The sequence below is a fragment of the Macrotis lagotis genome, chromosome 1 (assembly GCF_037893015.1).
Source record: "Macrotis lagotis isolate mMagLag1 chromosome 1, bilby.v1.9.chrom.fasta, whole genome shotgun sequence".
NCBI classification, from domain to species: Eukaryota; Metazoa; Chordata; class Mammalia; order Peramelemorphia; family Peramelidae; genus Macrotis; species Macrotis lagotis.
The window spans coordinates 871,333,859-871,349,421 of NC_133658.1; the positions used below are offsets into that span (position 1 = coordinate 871,333,859).

The window sequence follows — 15,563 nt, forward strand, 5'->3', positions numbered from 1 at the left end:
AGAGGTGCTTGCTAAGCTACCCCTGGGCTTGAAGGCCAGACTTCCTGGCTCTGGGACCACGCCCCATCGTCCCCAGCAGTGGAGGGGGACTTTAGAGCAGATATATTATTTTGGATCACTTCTAATTCTGATTTTATGATGAAATTTTGCCAGACCAGTCATGAAGTGAAAATCACATGTTTATATTTTGTTTCTATTTTGCTCATATTAGAAACTATTTGATCCACCTTGGAAGGCATGAAGGGTCTAGTACTAGATCTTTAGCTAACTGGTTCCAAAACTTTAGATAAAAACTGTTCTCTCAGTTTTGTCATCTGTAAAAATGAGGGGGTTTAGATTCAATCTCTCAGGTTTTTTCCAGCTCTGATATACTCTGATTTCCAAAAGAAAGAAAAAAATTGCTGAGTATTGGTTCTCTGTAATCTTAAAAGCATAGCCACCCATCTACAGTGTGAAATGTTTAATAAGAGACTTACAGTCTCTCTAAAGTTCCTGGGTTTTTGAGAAATTAAAGGGGCAAGAAAGGGAAGGCCTGGGTCGAAAATTGTTTTTTGACTTGATCCCAAGTGTGACCTTGCTGAGAGTAGTGGTGCAAGCTCGGGCTGCACTTGTAAGGAGCCCCCATTTTCTGCCTTTTCCACACTGACCACTCCACCTCCCATGTCTCCGTGTCACCCCCCACATCAGCTTTTTATGCTTTCCTTCTACTGCTACCCACCCGTTACTGTTGCTTTCCTCTCATTCACCTCCATGGGGGCCTCTTCTGCCCTGACTATCCCTTTATTGGTTTAAGCTAGGGTTTGGTGTCAAGACCTCATGGTGATGTCTTAGGGGTCTTGGACCCCATCTCACCCCTTGGCTGTACTTAATTATGCTATCTGGGCCTGGGGTTAACATCTTTCCTCCTGGACAGTTTTGGGGTACCTTAGGCCTTGAACTGGGGCAGAAACAGACATGGACTGGTACCCAGTGTCAAAACTGATCATTTCCTTCATTTGGACTAATATGTATCATGCTAGCCAAGAATTGTGTGGCAGATGCTCAAAATTGATTTGACTCATTAGAATCCTAAGCTGAGCCTCTAGCCCTAAAGATACTTAGATTCCCAGCCATTCTTGGGGGCAATGAGAAAGTAATAATTAGGTAAGAAGATTCCTTTTTTTTGAGGTCCCTTCTATAAAGAGCATCCTTAATTATATCATCTCATTCTCATAATGGAGAGTGGAACCCATAGTAGCCAAAAATAACAAATCCAGAAACACACCTTTGGTGTCTAATGGGACTATTACCTGACTGTTCCTCCCATCAAGCAAGCACTGTATGTGCAGTTAAATAAATTGTGGCTGTCATCAGTAGTTATTGCCACTGTTTTCTTCTTAGTGGATTATAGATTTGCCCTTCAGTTCTGAGCTTCTAATAAATCCTATTGGATTTGGAGGATTGTGAGGCCTATTTTAGTTTACTTTTCTGTTTTTGTTATTAGAAAAATATACTGATAATATTTCTCTTAAGCTGCATGCTTTGTCCTGCCCCTTCCTACTGATCTGTAAGCTGTTGCATTGGCTTTCTTTCTGTTTCCTGCTGCTATCTTGCTTCCTAATTGAAGGGAGGATTCAGACCCATACAGGTAACAAATTACTGGTTCTGCATGGCATAGTTATTCCTCTACCACCATATTACTGATATCATTTGTCCATTATTTCTTTTTTCTATTGAATCAATATATCTATGTGGAGAATTCATTTTTTGGTCTTTTGTTTGAAGGCCATTGAGCCTTACGTGAGAACAGTCAATAACTTTGGTTATGATTGCTTGCTTCTGATGCTATCTTAGATTTCAATACTTATTTCATTAGGTTACCTTATTTGCCAGAACTATTTGTATTCTCCACTTGTATGGCAAGCTACTTCAAATAGAAATGGAGGAGAAATTTGTTTAATTCAGAATGGGGTTGTCATCTTCTTGAAAATTGAAGCTCTTGTCGATTGACTAGATAATTGAAATAATTGAAAATAATTGCTTGGGAATTTTGAATTTGAACCTGATTAGAAACTTGCAATAAAATTTACAGATAGAAGCAATGTGTTTTTTGCCCTCTATGTGTCTTATGAACAGTTTTGAAAATATAAAACTTGTTTGATATGAGGTATCCATTGAATACCTAAAAAACTTAGAACCTTTACAACACAACAAAAGGCATTTTACTGATTGTTGTTTTTTCAAATGTGCTGTTTCAAAGTTGAAATTGTGCTATGTTTAAAATATTTGAGATATATGTACAATTTTCAGACATGTGACAACCCAAACTGAAAATATAACTGATTATAGAACATCAGTTTTGCTTTAATCTAGTTATTCAGTTCTAGTTTATTTTTGTTTACATTGTATTTAGATTTCAAGTTGATGAGAAAAAATGTAAACAGATTCCGGCAAACAGTTAACTCAGTCCTCTTTGCCAAAGAAAATAAACCTCTTTCTTTCCCCTCCTCAGTTTTTTCAGAGGCCTCAAATACAGCCTCCCAGAGCTACCATCCAGAACAGCAGCCCTTCCATCCGTCCCGGTGCCCAGACACCAACCGCGGTCTATCAAACCAATCAGCACATCATGATGGTTAACCATCTGCCCATGCCGTATCCTATGCCCCAGGGCCCTCAGTACTGTATCCCACAGGTAATGTATGCCCCTGCACCCCAGGAGCCAGAGAGTCAGTGTGACTGGTGGCTCAGCGGGGAGGGGGGTGGTGGTGGGTGCTTGGTAGAGATGGGAGAATCTGACCACTGGTCACTGTCCTGAGACACAGAGAGCACACTCTGCACTCTTGCTTCAAGGACATGGAGGCTTCAGTGCAGCTCACCAGACATTGTCTAGTGTTGTCTATGTGTGGCTCACACAAAGACGAACCTGGTCTGGTGAGAGGAGGGGGAGACACTGATTCTGTCCAAGAGCCCTCACTAATGCCATCCCCAGAACACAGAGCCAATGACCACCACCTGTCAGACTCCTTGAAGGCTGCCATCCTTAAATCAAGAGTCGAGCTCGCCCTTGTCTACCTGGGCATTCTTGCTTAGTTCTGTGTCTTCCTAAAAATATGATCTCTCCTTCACTGACTCTTTGGTGACTAGTGATCATGTTTTATGTGTTTAATAAGGTTACTTTGCCTCATTTAAATTGATTCTCTTTGGAAATTATTTGTTAAGAACTTTAGTTGACTATTCCATGTTGTCTACCAATTATTTTTAAAGCATCTGCCATTTCTCTCTCCTAGTACCGGCATAGTGGCCCCCCTTATGTTGGGCCTCCTCAGCAGTATCCTGTCCAGCCTCCGGGGCCTGGCCCCTTTTATCCTGGACCAGGGCCTGGGGAATTCCCCAATGCCTATGGTAAGTAGGAAAAGTCAAGTCATTTTTGCCAGATGTGTTGTTTTTATTGATTGGGGGGCTGGGATTCCCCAAGGTTTTTTCAAGGAAATATTGTAGAAGGAGCTGAAGATTTGGATTCATATTCTGCTGCTTAATGGCTTTTTTTTGAGCAAGTCCCTTTTCCTCTACTCCCATCAACAGCAGATGGTGGTTGTGGGGAATCCATTGAAATAATGTGTTGTTCAGGTTTTATGTTAGGAATGTACCATTTTTATTATGTAAAAACAGCCTGAGGAACATGCAGCCTTGGCAAGGAACTTTAAAGAGCTCAGATTTGGAGTCAGAAGATAGCTTTGAATCGTGCATTGTTATGTTATCTCTGGCTAAATAAGGATTTTACTAGTCTGACCCTTAATTCCCTAATCTAAAATGAATGAGTTGGACTAGATGCTCTTGTAATACTTTTGGGGTTTGTATTCTGCATTCTGCTAGGACACAGATCAAAAAATCATTTGAAGTTTTGGTCCCTACTTTTTCAATAATACATCCAACCATCAATTTCCTCATCTGTAAAATGGAAACGGTTCATTTTACCTATTTTACTGAGTTGCAATGGGGATCATTATAAAGATAATTAGATAATGTATTTTGTAAAGTCAGAAATGCCATTAAAAAAGTATTGTGCAAAGTACTTGTAAGTACCAAATTTCAGTTTGGTTTGTAAGTAGATGTTACTCCAGTAATTGAAATTAATTCAATAAAATTCTACTCTAAGTCAAACAGTATTATGGTGAATATAGGTAAATCTAAAAATTACTTAGAATGAAATATACTATTTACTTGATTGCATAGTTTCAGTCAGTCTGGGTCTTAAGCAGAGGCACAGCTATTTTAAAAATTCCTCCTTCTTAAGAAGGTGATCTGCTATACATAAACTTATATTTCTACCCATTTCCCATTCTGAAGTGTTCAGGTGTGTGAATGGTTCAGGGTGTGAATAGTTCAGGGTCACTGTAGCAACATGAAAGCTATTCATTCTCATTTCAAGCCCTGAATGGACACAGTGAAGGAGTGATTTATTTACCACCCTTTGAAGGTACTAAAAAGGTCTTTTGTAGAACTGGGGATTGGTAGGGGTCATGTGGACAAGTCTGGCATTTGGATGTTGGGATACTGGTAAAAAAAATTACAGCTCTGTGGCTTCCTGCTTACTAGGCTGCTCTGGAACATACCAAGACTATTGGCCAGGAAGTTCTTCATCAATGTGGAGAGTTGCTGATATTATACCCCAGTAACCCTGAGCAAATGTCACTTATCAGTCCTGAGCCTCAAGTCCTTGCTCTATATATAAAAGGAGACATTTTGGATTTGTAAGGTCCCTGAGATCTTGTGGTTCTGTGACCCTTGGAGTTAACAGTTTTGAGGTTCTAATTGTATGGCTAATTGGGACACAAATAAATGTAATGATGGCACCTTCAAAAGAAGTGGAGAAATGTAGAAGAGGGATAGGGTTAGGGAAAGAGAATGAATTCTGTTTTTCACATGTTGAATTTGAGATATTTAAGGACATTCAGTTTAAAATTAGTCCAATAGACAATTGGGGATTTCCCCTGTGTTCTTGTTTGATCTAAAGTGTGTTTGTGTCTTTTAAACCAATTAATAGGGGTGGGGGTATGCCTGGATTTTCTTAGTGTAGAACAAGGAGATCAGGATATTCCTCTGAACTACCCAGATCAAAAAGGTTTGGAAAAAAAGTATTCTACTCTACAGATTAGGAGTCTAACTTTTTTCCCTCCATAAAGGAGAATTCATTTTTATGGATTTGACTGCTGTTTACCTGTTTACCTGATGATATCTACTGAATACCTCAGTGCTGTTTTCTATGAGATCTCAAAAAAGATGTTCTTGGACAGCCTATTTCATTCATTCCCTAAACTGGATTAAAAAAGAGAAGGAAACTTGATTGTGTAGGAACAAACATAAAGGTTTGCCTGCTTTTGCCACCCCCCTCCATTCCCCATGCCGCTCTTCCCCCCCCCCCACTGTTTTGAATGCTTTTTGTGTAATGTTGAACTTTTACATTGAATGCTTCATTCATTCATTTAATGAATCTAAAATAAACTTGGAGATTTTAAGAAAGATGTCTCTCTGACTCTGATCTCAAGGAATTTCCCATCAGATTAGGTGGTCTGAGGCCTAAAGGTATAGAAGCCAAAAAAATTTTCACCTAGGAGGAATGAAGTTTATGAATGAAGTGCCACCTGAATTGGGCTGATGGATTAAAGGAGATCCTTGCAGGCATGGCTGAATGAGGTGATCAGAGACTTGGAGAAGGGAGAGGAAAAGTCCTCCCTCCAGTTTATCCTCCACTCAGCTGTCAAACTGATCTGCCTCAAGCACTAGTCTGACCATGTCACCCCACTGTCTACTCAATAAGTTCCAGTATCTCCCTCTCCCCTCCAGAATCAAATAGAAAATGCTTTTGATTGTTCAGGGTGCTTTATAACCAACACCAGCCCACCTTTCCAGTCTTCTCCCTGGGTACTCTAGGGTCCAGGGGCCCTGGCCTTCTTGCTGAGATTCTTTGAAAAAGATCCTCCATTTCCTGACTCTAACCATTTTTCCTGACTGCCACCCATACTTGTGACTGCCACCTCATTGCTGCCTCCTGGCTTCCCTCAAGTCCCAGCTAAAGTCCCACCTTCTACAGAAAGTCTTACCTGATCCCACTTAATTCTGGTGCCTTCCCTCTGTGGATTATTTCCAATTAACCTTTCTGTAGCTTGTCTGAATATCATTGTTTATATGTCGTCTCCCCATTAGCTGATGAGCTTGAGAGCAGGAGCAGTCTTTTGCCTTTTCTTTATATCTCCAATGCTTATTAGAACAATGCTGAGCATAGAGCAGACACTTAAGAAGTGATCATTGACTGATTGCCTGTTGGCAGGCCAGACCCCTCACCTCTCCCTTGTCCATTTCTTTGCTCAGGCCATTCCCTTTGTGGTCCCCGTTTTTGAGCAGCTCTCACTAGTGGCTGATATCTCCATGGTAAATTCCAAATCACTTCAATCTGTCTGTACTTCCTGAAGGCTAGCCCACATCAGTGTGATGATGCAGAAGCCAAGGCTCTAAGAATTGAGGAGTTTGGCCTTGGCATCCCCCATCTAAAGAAATTACAAAATGATCTGTAGAGCAGCATTGACCTTCTTCCCTATTCTTCAGTGACTGAAAGTGCTAACAATGGTATAGTTGTTAAGACCATCTATATATAACCTTGAGGTGCTGGTGCTCTAAATTTGAGCCATTGTAAAGTGATGGATGAATAGATATATTACAAGAGTAATTGAATAACTGCAATCTCAAACTTCTAGAAGTGAAGCCATAAGCCATAAGTGAAAAGGAAGTTGAGCTCAGTGGAAAGTTTGCTCTCTGGTCTTCTCTGGGGGCAGAAATTAAAAAAAATTGGTGGAGTTTTATTGTGTGTCCAAAGGCAATAAGAAACATTTCATTTGACATTTATTGTTCTTGTATCACAGTACACAATCTGAGAATTTGCAAAAATATTATGTCTTATATGTAAAATACCCTCCATTGCAGAAGATGGGAAAATAAATTTTGTGAAGAATTCATCAAAATTGTACAAATTAGACCAATTTCAGTTCCTGGAGACTTCAGTTCAAAGAGTAGTGATAGGGAAGATGGTGGACAATAGACCTGAGGATTAATTACCAAAAGCGGCCAAAGGATCCACAATCCTACACAGAAGCCTCAAGCTTTTGTGTCCTGAATGCCTTTCAAGAAACAAATTGGGAAGGGCTGGGCATAGCAAGAAGGGTATTCAAGATCTCACTGTTCTAGAAGTGGCTTTGTGATGCTGTGGGAGTGCTGTGGGAATCACTCCCACACCGTTACTTTGTCCACTGCTAGATCATTGTCCTATGTGTCATACTTGAGACCCTTGCCTCCCCACACTGCAGCTGCTGCAATAACCCTGAGATGGTGTCCTGTCTTCAGTGTCCCCTGTCTCCAATTCATCCTCCACCAGTTTCCCATTGTCCCCCCCCCCCCCCCACTGTTTTTCAGCCACTTGGGCCCTCTCCTTTATCTCCACAAGTGCCATTCCATGCCCTCCCCATCCTCCAGGCTGACCATCCTTGGGTGTTTCTTGGGCTGCCCAGCTTCCTTCAAGGTTTAGCTCCAGCAGCACCCAATCTATACTGTTTCCCTCTTAATATGTCCCAGCACCCAATTACTATGAATTTACTTGAACATCATTAGTAGAATGTAGCAGGGATCTTTCTTTTTCAACTTATTTTCCAATGGGGGCAAACTGATTGTGCAGAGGATAGAACACTGACCTTGGAGTCAGGCGGATGGGAATTCAAATCCAGTCTAAGACACTTGACTCTTAGTAGCTGTGTGACTTTGGGCAAGTCACTGAACCCCGGCTGCCTCACATTGTCCTGATTCATATCTGGCCACTGGATCCAGAAGGCTCTGGAGGAGAAGGTGAGGCTGGTGGCCCCCTGCCCTCGCTCAAACCTAATTCACATGTTTATGATGGCATCACCCCCTCTGATGTCATGATCTTCTTCAAGAACAAAGGCAAACATCATTTTCCTATGGCTGACCTCGTACCATGGGTAGGTACAGAGTAAATGCTTAAAAGCACTGGTTGAATTGATCAAAATAGGACAGAATGATCAAAATGAGATCTGAAGGTATGCAAGGAGCGAGCACACACAGAACTGTGTGATATGCTTCTGCCTCTGAGAAATGCTAAGGGACATGATGGCAAGAGATCAGCCTTGAAGACTTGAAAAAGGTCAGACTGCCTGGGGAACAGACCCTGCCTGGTCATACCAACCTGAGGGAGACAGACAAGGAGGCTGCTGTATGGAGGTGAATCAGCCTTGCCAAGAGGCAATTACCTCTGGGCACTTCTCATAGTCCAGAAGGGCTAGGTTCCCTTCTGAGTGGCTTGAGTTCCCTAGTTTGGAATCCTACCTCTGCTACGTACTACGAACTTAGGTAAAATACTTCCCTTTTAAGGATACATTTTTGTCCTTTGTAAAATATGGAGGTAGATTAAATGATTACTGAGATCCTTTTTTTATGGGGCAGTTAAATAGTACAATGAGGTCAAGAGGACCCAAGTTGAAATCTGGCCGCTGACACTTCACCAGCTGAGTGACCCATAGGCAAGACACTTAACCCTGTTTGATTCAGTTTAATCATCTGTAAAATGAGCTGGAGAAAGAAATGGCAAACCAGTCCAGCATCTCTGCCAAGAAAACACCAAAGGGGGTCACAAAGATTCAGACATGGGGCAGCTAGGTGGCACTGTGGATTAGCACTAACCCTGGAGTAAGGAGGACCTGGGTTCAGATGCAGCCTCAGACACTTAATAATTGCCTGGCTGTGTGGCCTTGGTCAAGTCACTTAACCTCATTGCCTTAATAAATAAAATTTTTAAAAAGGATTCAGGCATAACCTTTTAGTTATCTTAAGCCCCAAGCTTAAGATTCTGTTCTCATGATGATGACCTCTCCTAATTAGCAGATTCTGGAAGGGCTCTCTGACTTGCCTCAATGTTTTTGTCTCTTGAGGTATTTTTGAGTATTTTGGTGTGTATCTGTGTGTACGTGTATCTTGGGTTTTGTGTGTATTTGGCACATTTCTGCTTATGGATAAAGCATTTGTTAATACTTTCTATGGGCTAGACACTGACATGCACACACACACACACGCACACGCACACGCACGCACGCACACACACACCCCTTTGAAAAAGATATGTATTTTGAATGAATTTATTTTGATATTGGATTCAAATAAGATTGAATTGAAAAAAAAAAGGAAAAAACCTGTCACTGAAATCAGTTGTTTGCCATTATAATAAGTGTTGAAGGAAAGTGATAGATTAAGGGGTTCTGTTTTTGAGTTTTATATTTCTTAAACAGTATCATTAAATGTTATTTCTTCATAGCAATCATTAGATATTTCACTAGGATGAAAATTGCAGTTAATTATGATATTAAAATTCTTTCCATCATAATCCTAAAATAACCTGCAGGCTAGTTTAATTATTTCATAAGGTATTTGGTAGGATAAATGACTTCCAATTCTAATGTCTTCCATCAGAAGGAAGCCTTGGTATGTATTTGTTTGCTTCACCCCTGGTATGCTGAGATTATGCCATTCTCCTATGCTGTTGACTCAACAATGGTTTCATTAGAAGGTTTTATTAAAAAAATGACTGGTTCACCTTTTGGGTCTTATTTCCCTTAGAGAGAAAAATTTGGCAAGTGGAGTAGATGGTGTTGTTCTAGGAACATTTGAAACCTCATTGGTGAGAGAATATGCTGTTTCTCAAGTTCAGTAGTTAAGGACTTGAGAGGTCAGCATAGTTCCCAGATAGGATTTAATTGTGTTTTTAGTGTGTAGGCAATGCTATGAAAAGGGTTTTGTGAAATAATCTTAAAGGCAGCATGCTATCCTGGAAAGACCTCTGACTTTGGTGTCAAAATCCTTGGGTTTGAATCCTGGCTTAGCCATTCCTTTAGTAGGTCACTTAACCTCAGTTATTAGCCTCACTTCCTTCATCTAAGAATTGAAGGGGGATACAAAATGATATCTAAGATTCTTTCCTGCCCCAAGCCCCATGGGTCACTAGCCTTTAAAACCCTCTTTATGCTGTACATTAACTGCTGGAAAATATCCTCTCCCTAGGAGATCTCATCTATTCTTACTTCTACTCGGATGACTCCCATCCTTAACCTCTCTCCCCAGCTCCAGGCCTGTGTTTCAACCTGCCTTCTGCCTCCTTCCACTTGGATGCCTTCCCATCAGCTCAAATCAACATGCTTAAAATTGGACTCATCATCTTTCCCCCAAAACTGACTCCCCTTCCAGACTTTGCTATTTCTGTTAATGGTAGGCTTTAAAACCCTCAGTCATCTTGACTCCTCTCTCTCCTCCACCTCTCATTCAGTCACCAGTTATTATTGATTCTTTCTTTGTGATGTCCTGGCATTAGTTTCTTCTTTTCTGTTCACAATGCTACCACTTAGTTCAGGTCCTCATTTCCTCTTGCCTGGACTATTGAAGTAGCCTTTACTTAACTGCCCTGCCCTCAGTCTCTATCCTTTACTTTTCTCCAATCAGTTCATCCATCCATCTATCCTTCTGTCCGTGCATTCATTTAGCCACCCATTTGTCTATCTGTCCACCCATTTGTTCATTCATTCATTCATTCATTCATTCAACAACCACTTATTAAGTGCCTACTATGTGTAGAGTACTATGTTAGGTGCTGGGGGTTTATACAAAGTTTAACCAAGATGGTCACTGTCCTCATGGAGTTTACAGTCCTTGCTGTAGACCTTGCCAGATTAATTTTCCTAAAAATTATTTCAGTCTTGTCATTCCCTCCGTTCTAAAACCTTTGATGGCTCCCCACTGCCTCTAGGATAAAGTCTAAATTCTTTAGCCTCATTTGGAGCTTTGTACAGCCTAATCCCCAAACTAGGTTTCCTTTTTTTTTTAAGTCCAATTGCTCCCCTCCAGTGAAACTTGCTGAATATGCTTCACATTTTCCCATCTCCTTGCTTTGGTTTATGCCATTCTGCCTATCTCCCTGGCCCAATCTGGAAGGCCCTCAACATTCTTCTCTGTCTAGCCAAAGCCTCTCCATCGTGCCAAGTCAGTGAAAGTCCCTCCAGTTCTTTGAAGTCTTCCCAGGTCACAGCTGCCCACCATCACTGCACGGAATGTTCCTCTGGGCTCAGTATCCCTCATTGTCTTTGTCATTCATTTGGCAATTAGTCCTTTCCTGCCTTGTAACCCTATCTTGTACTCCTGCCTTTATCTAAATCTTGTTTGATTAACTTTTTCACATATTTATGATTCATCTCCCCTATTAGGTTGTAAACTCCTTCAAGGCAAGGACTATAATTTAAACTTAATAATCAGTTTTCCCTCACTGCCATCACCCTTCCTCCCCAGCATAGTGCCTTATTACATAGTAGACATTTCCTAAGTATTTGTTGATTGTTTGAAAGTAATATTGTGTAGGTCTTTTTTATGCTTGATCCACATTGAAGATAGGGGCTTTCCACTACTTACGGTTGAATTCAGCCTTTTGCTGGTTAACAACCTTCTGTAGCTGGGAGTGAGCTGGTAGAGATTTACTGACAAATAGATGGTTGGGGCTTTTTAAAGTTGCCCTTCTTGGGTCATGGGTTTAAAAAGGGAAGAAGTCACACTTCATCAGGCAGAGGTAATCCATGCACTAAAGCCTTGTTTTCCTCCTCTCCCAATCCTCTAGGAACACCGTTCTATCCGAGTCAGCCAGTGTACCAATCAGCACCCATCATAGTGCCTACACAGCAGCAGCCTCCGCCAGCCAAGAGGGAGAAAAAAACGGTAAGAGGGCTGCTCTTGGTTTGGCATTCGTTGGTCCTGGTTGCCGATGCCTACGCCGACCCTCTGAGATTGACCTCATTGGTCACATTGATGAAGGCTGGATTTAGAACTCTGGAAGTCCCTTCATGACAGTAAATTCACATAAAGCAATCAAAGTTGCAAGAAAGACTTGCTCACTTAGACTGGCAAATGTTAAATGAATAAAATGAGTCACATTGCTCTTTCCTGACTGTTTTGGTTCTAAGAATTTATGAGTCTCCTGCTCTTGATGATCTTCATCAGTGTAAGTCTTTTCACTGGTGGGAGAGGTCTCTGAGGTGAACCCCTCTGCTCTCTGCTGGGCTCCCTGGTAGTTTGAGGTGATCTCCCTGGCCTTGCTTCGTTTCACAAACTTTTCTTTGCATCATCCTGCTGGCAACCTGCCCCTGGAACTCCCCACCCTCTGGTGATCCTTTTGAGTTTTTAATGTAGGTTTAGTTAAAGAAATGATGTTCAAACCAGTGAAGAAAGCAGAGGCATTTCCTTATGGAAAATAAGGTACTATTTTAATAGCATAAGGACTCTAAATGTTTGCCAGGTGGTAAAGCTCCAGGAAGTGTCCTCCAAACCTCAGGCAGGGATGGTGCAACTCTTCTCCCCCCATCTGACTGGTTCCTTGCGTTACTCCACATATATCCAGGTGTACCCTGTGGCTGAATATCAAAGTGTTAGCACTGTGTCAGAGAAAATGGGGTAGTGTTTGGAGTCAGGAAGTATCAAGTTCGGTTCCTGCCTTAGTTATGTGTCCATGGGCAAATCACACCTTTCGTGAGCCTCAGTTTCCTAATCTGGAAAGAGATGATAATAATGCTTTAGTGCCTATCTAATAAAATATTCATTAGGTTCAAACAAGATGAAGTTTCCAAATACTTTACAATTTGTCAAATGCTCAGTGAGCATCAGTTATTAGCATCATAATAAATCACAGAAGTACAGAGACTACTGGTCTACACAGTGGATAATAGCAATATCTTTTTTGTTTTCTTTTTGTGTTTGCAAGGCAGTGGGGTTAGGTGACTTGCCCAAGGTCACACACAGCTAAGTAATTATTAAGTGTCTGATGCCAGATTTAAACTCAGATCCTCCTGACTCCAGGGTCGGTACTATCTCCACCCCACCACCTAGCTTCCCATATTTCTATCATATCTTAAGAGTTAGAAAACCCTTTCCCCATTATATCTTTATAAGTTCACAAAGTAGTGCAGTGATTCTTCATCCCCATTTTACAGGTAAGAAAGCTGAGACTCAGCAAGGTTAGATGATTTTTTCATCATTGACTAGATAACCAGTGGCAAATAGCTACATCTTATGTAGTTTCTTGCTGTAGGAAACAGAGCACCCATGGGGATAGCAAAATGGTGCAGTGGATAAGAGCATCGGCCCTGGAGTCAGGAGGGCCTCTATTCTAATCCGACCTCAGACATTTACTATTTACTTAGCTGCGTGACCTTGGGCAAGTCACTTAACCCCATTGCCTTACAACCCCCCCCCAAAAAAAGAAGGAAACAGAGCACTCTTTAACAGTGAAGTTTCTACAATATTATGATGGAATCAAGTGAAGAGAAAAGGATATGATGCATTGAAATGAATTTCACTAGAAGTCATTTTCCTCACTATTGCACAAGTTAGGAAATCTTAATTCTTCATATAGTTCCCCCATCAACCATTTCCTCACTGGAGCTCCTTATTTTTTACATTAATAAATAGAGTCAATGAAATAACTCCCAAATGTGATAGGATTGTTATGCAAATAAGGTGTTAGTCTTATTCATTAAATACTTATTAAGTTTCTGATATGTTAAGGACATTATTGAGTTGCTAGAGACAAGTCTGTGTTGTCATTTAATAGTTTCTAGTAGGGGTGTTTGATACAAACACAAATCTATAATATGTGTTATTACATGATAAATATATTTAGAGAAGTTCAAAAAAGTCTAATATGAGAACTATAAGCGGAAGATAATTCATTACCAAAAAAAGTGAATCATTGAGATTTTAAAAGTTTTTATTGAAACAATACATGATATGTTTTGATTTGCCATTTTAGTGAGAGTTCTGTGGTAGCTCAGCTTCATTTACTAAGGCATTTAGTAAACCCACAGGGGACTGCAAAAGATTGCACTGCAGGCTGTGTTAGACAGCCCTGTTTTAAATAAATGTTCATCTTTAACTATTAGGGTACTACCATGGAAGACTGTCATTCTGGAGGATGCAGAAATATTAATAGATTAATAGATTAATAGATAGCTATAGCTATCAGCTAGGTGGCACAGTGCTGCTCCTGGAGTCAGAAAGACTCTTCTTCCTGCATTCAAATCTAGTCTTAGTGACCCTGGACAAGTCACTTAACTCTGCCTCACTTTCCTCATCTATAAAATGAGTTGGAGAAGGAAATGGCAAAGTACTCCAGCATTTTTGCCCAGAAATCACCAAAAGGGGTCATGAAGAGAAACAACTGAAATGATCCACGACAGTAGCAGCATACATGGATGTGTATGTCATTAGCCAAAATCTAGAAAATAACTTTCTCTCTTTTATTCTCAGTTCAATCAACTAGTCAGTAATTATTAAATACTTACTATATGACAAGTACATCTGGTAGGTGTATAGGTAAAACTTGCAAAGCTAGATTGTTAAGGAACTCATGTTAAAAAAATTAGAACAGCTCTTTTTGCAGTGTCAAAGAGCTGGAAACTTAAAGGACTACCTATTAATTGGGAAATGGCTAAACAAATTTTGGCATATCCGTGTGATCAAATATACTTATTAAGTCTGCTCAGTTCCTGCACTTCATTGCATTTTGTGGAGGGGAGAAAGGGGTACGCAGACTGCCGAGGTAAGAAGGGGGTAGGGCCCAGGTTATGAAGAGCTTTTTAAAATGTAAACAGAGGATGTTGTAGTTGTTCCTGGAGGTGATGGGGAGCACTGGAGTTATTAAACAGGCAGATGATGTGGTCAGATCTTTTGAACAACAGGTTGGAATGGGGAGTGACTTGTGACTGGGAGAAGCATCAAACAGACTGTTGCAGTGGTCTAGGCTTGAAGTTGTGAAGGATTTTACCAGGTGGTTGCAGTGTCAGAGGAGATGGTGGCAAAAGTAGATATGAAAGGATTTACCACCTTACTGACCCAGTTGGCCCTTGGAGATATTGGTACAAAAGTTATGAGTTGAGGATGATACCTGGATTAAAATTAGCCTAGGAACATGGTGGTCCCTTGGACAAGTCAGGAGCAGAGGAGTGTTGGGATAAAAGGGGGTGGGGAAAAGAACAAGTTGAGTTTAAGATGTCCTTGAGAAAGTTTGTGAGGCCCATTAGGTAGTTGGAAATACAAGACTGGAGGTCAAGGTTAGGGCTAGATAAATATATCTGAAAATCCTCTACATAGATGATAATTGAATCCATGTGAGATGATGAGGTCATCAAACAAAATGGTATAGAATCAGAAGAGAAAAATGACCCAGGAAAAAATTTTAGAGAAAACTCATGGTTAATGGTTGAAGCATGCTACCCAAGTCCTGATCAAGAGGTAAAATCAGAGTGTAGAATGTGACATATATTTTTGAATGAAACCAGTAAAGGAATTTAATTTGCTTACTTTTTTTTTTTAGATTTTTCAAGGCAATGGGGTTAAGTGGTTTGCCCAAGGCCACATGGCTAGGTAATTATTAAGTTTCTGAGGTCGGATTTGAACCCAGGTACTCCTGACTCCAAGGCTGATGCTCTCTCTATTCACTG

General features: G+C 40.7%; 1 protein-coding gene across 8 annotated transcripts in view; it reads left to right on the forward strand.

The window, feature by feature from the left end:
* EIF4G3 (eukaryotic translation initiation factor 4 gamma 3) overlaps positions 1–15,563 on the forward strand; it is a 252,487-nt gene that overhangs the window by 110,229 nt on the left and 126,695 nt on the right. For all 8 annotated transcript variants that reach the window (XM_074218211.1, XM_074218213.1, XM_074218215.1 and 5 more), the window contains 3 exons: positions 2,492–2,671; positions 3,267–3,381; positions 11,690–11,787. In XM_074218211.1, the coding sequence (XP_074074312.1) occupies positions 2,492–2,671; positions 3,267–3,381; positions 11,690–11,787 (393 nt within the window). The remainder of the gene's footprint in view (positions 1–2,491; positions 2,672–3,266; positions 3,382–11,689; positions 11,788–15,563) is intronic.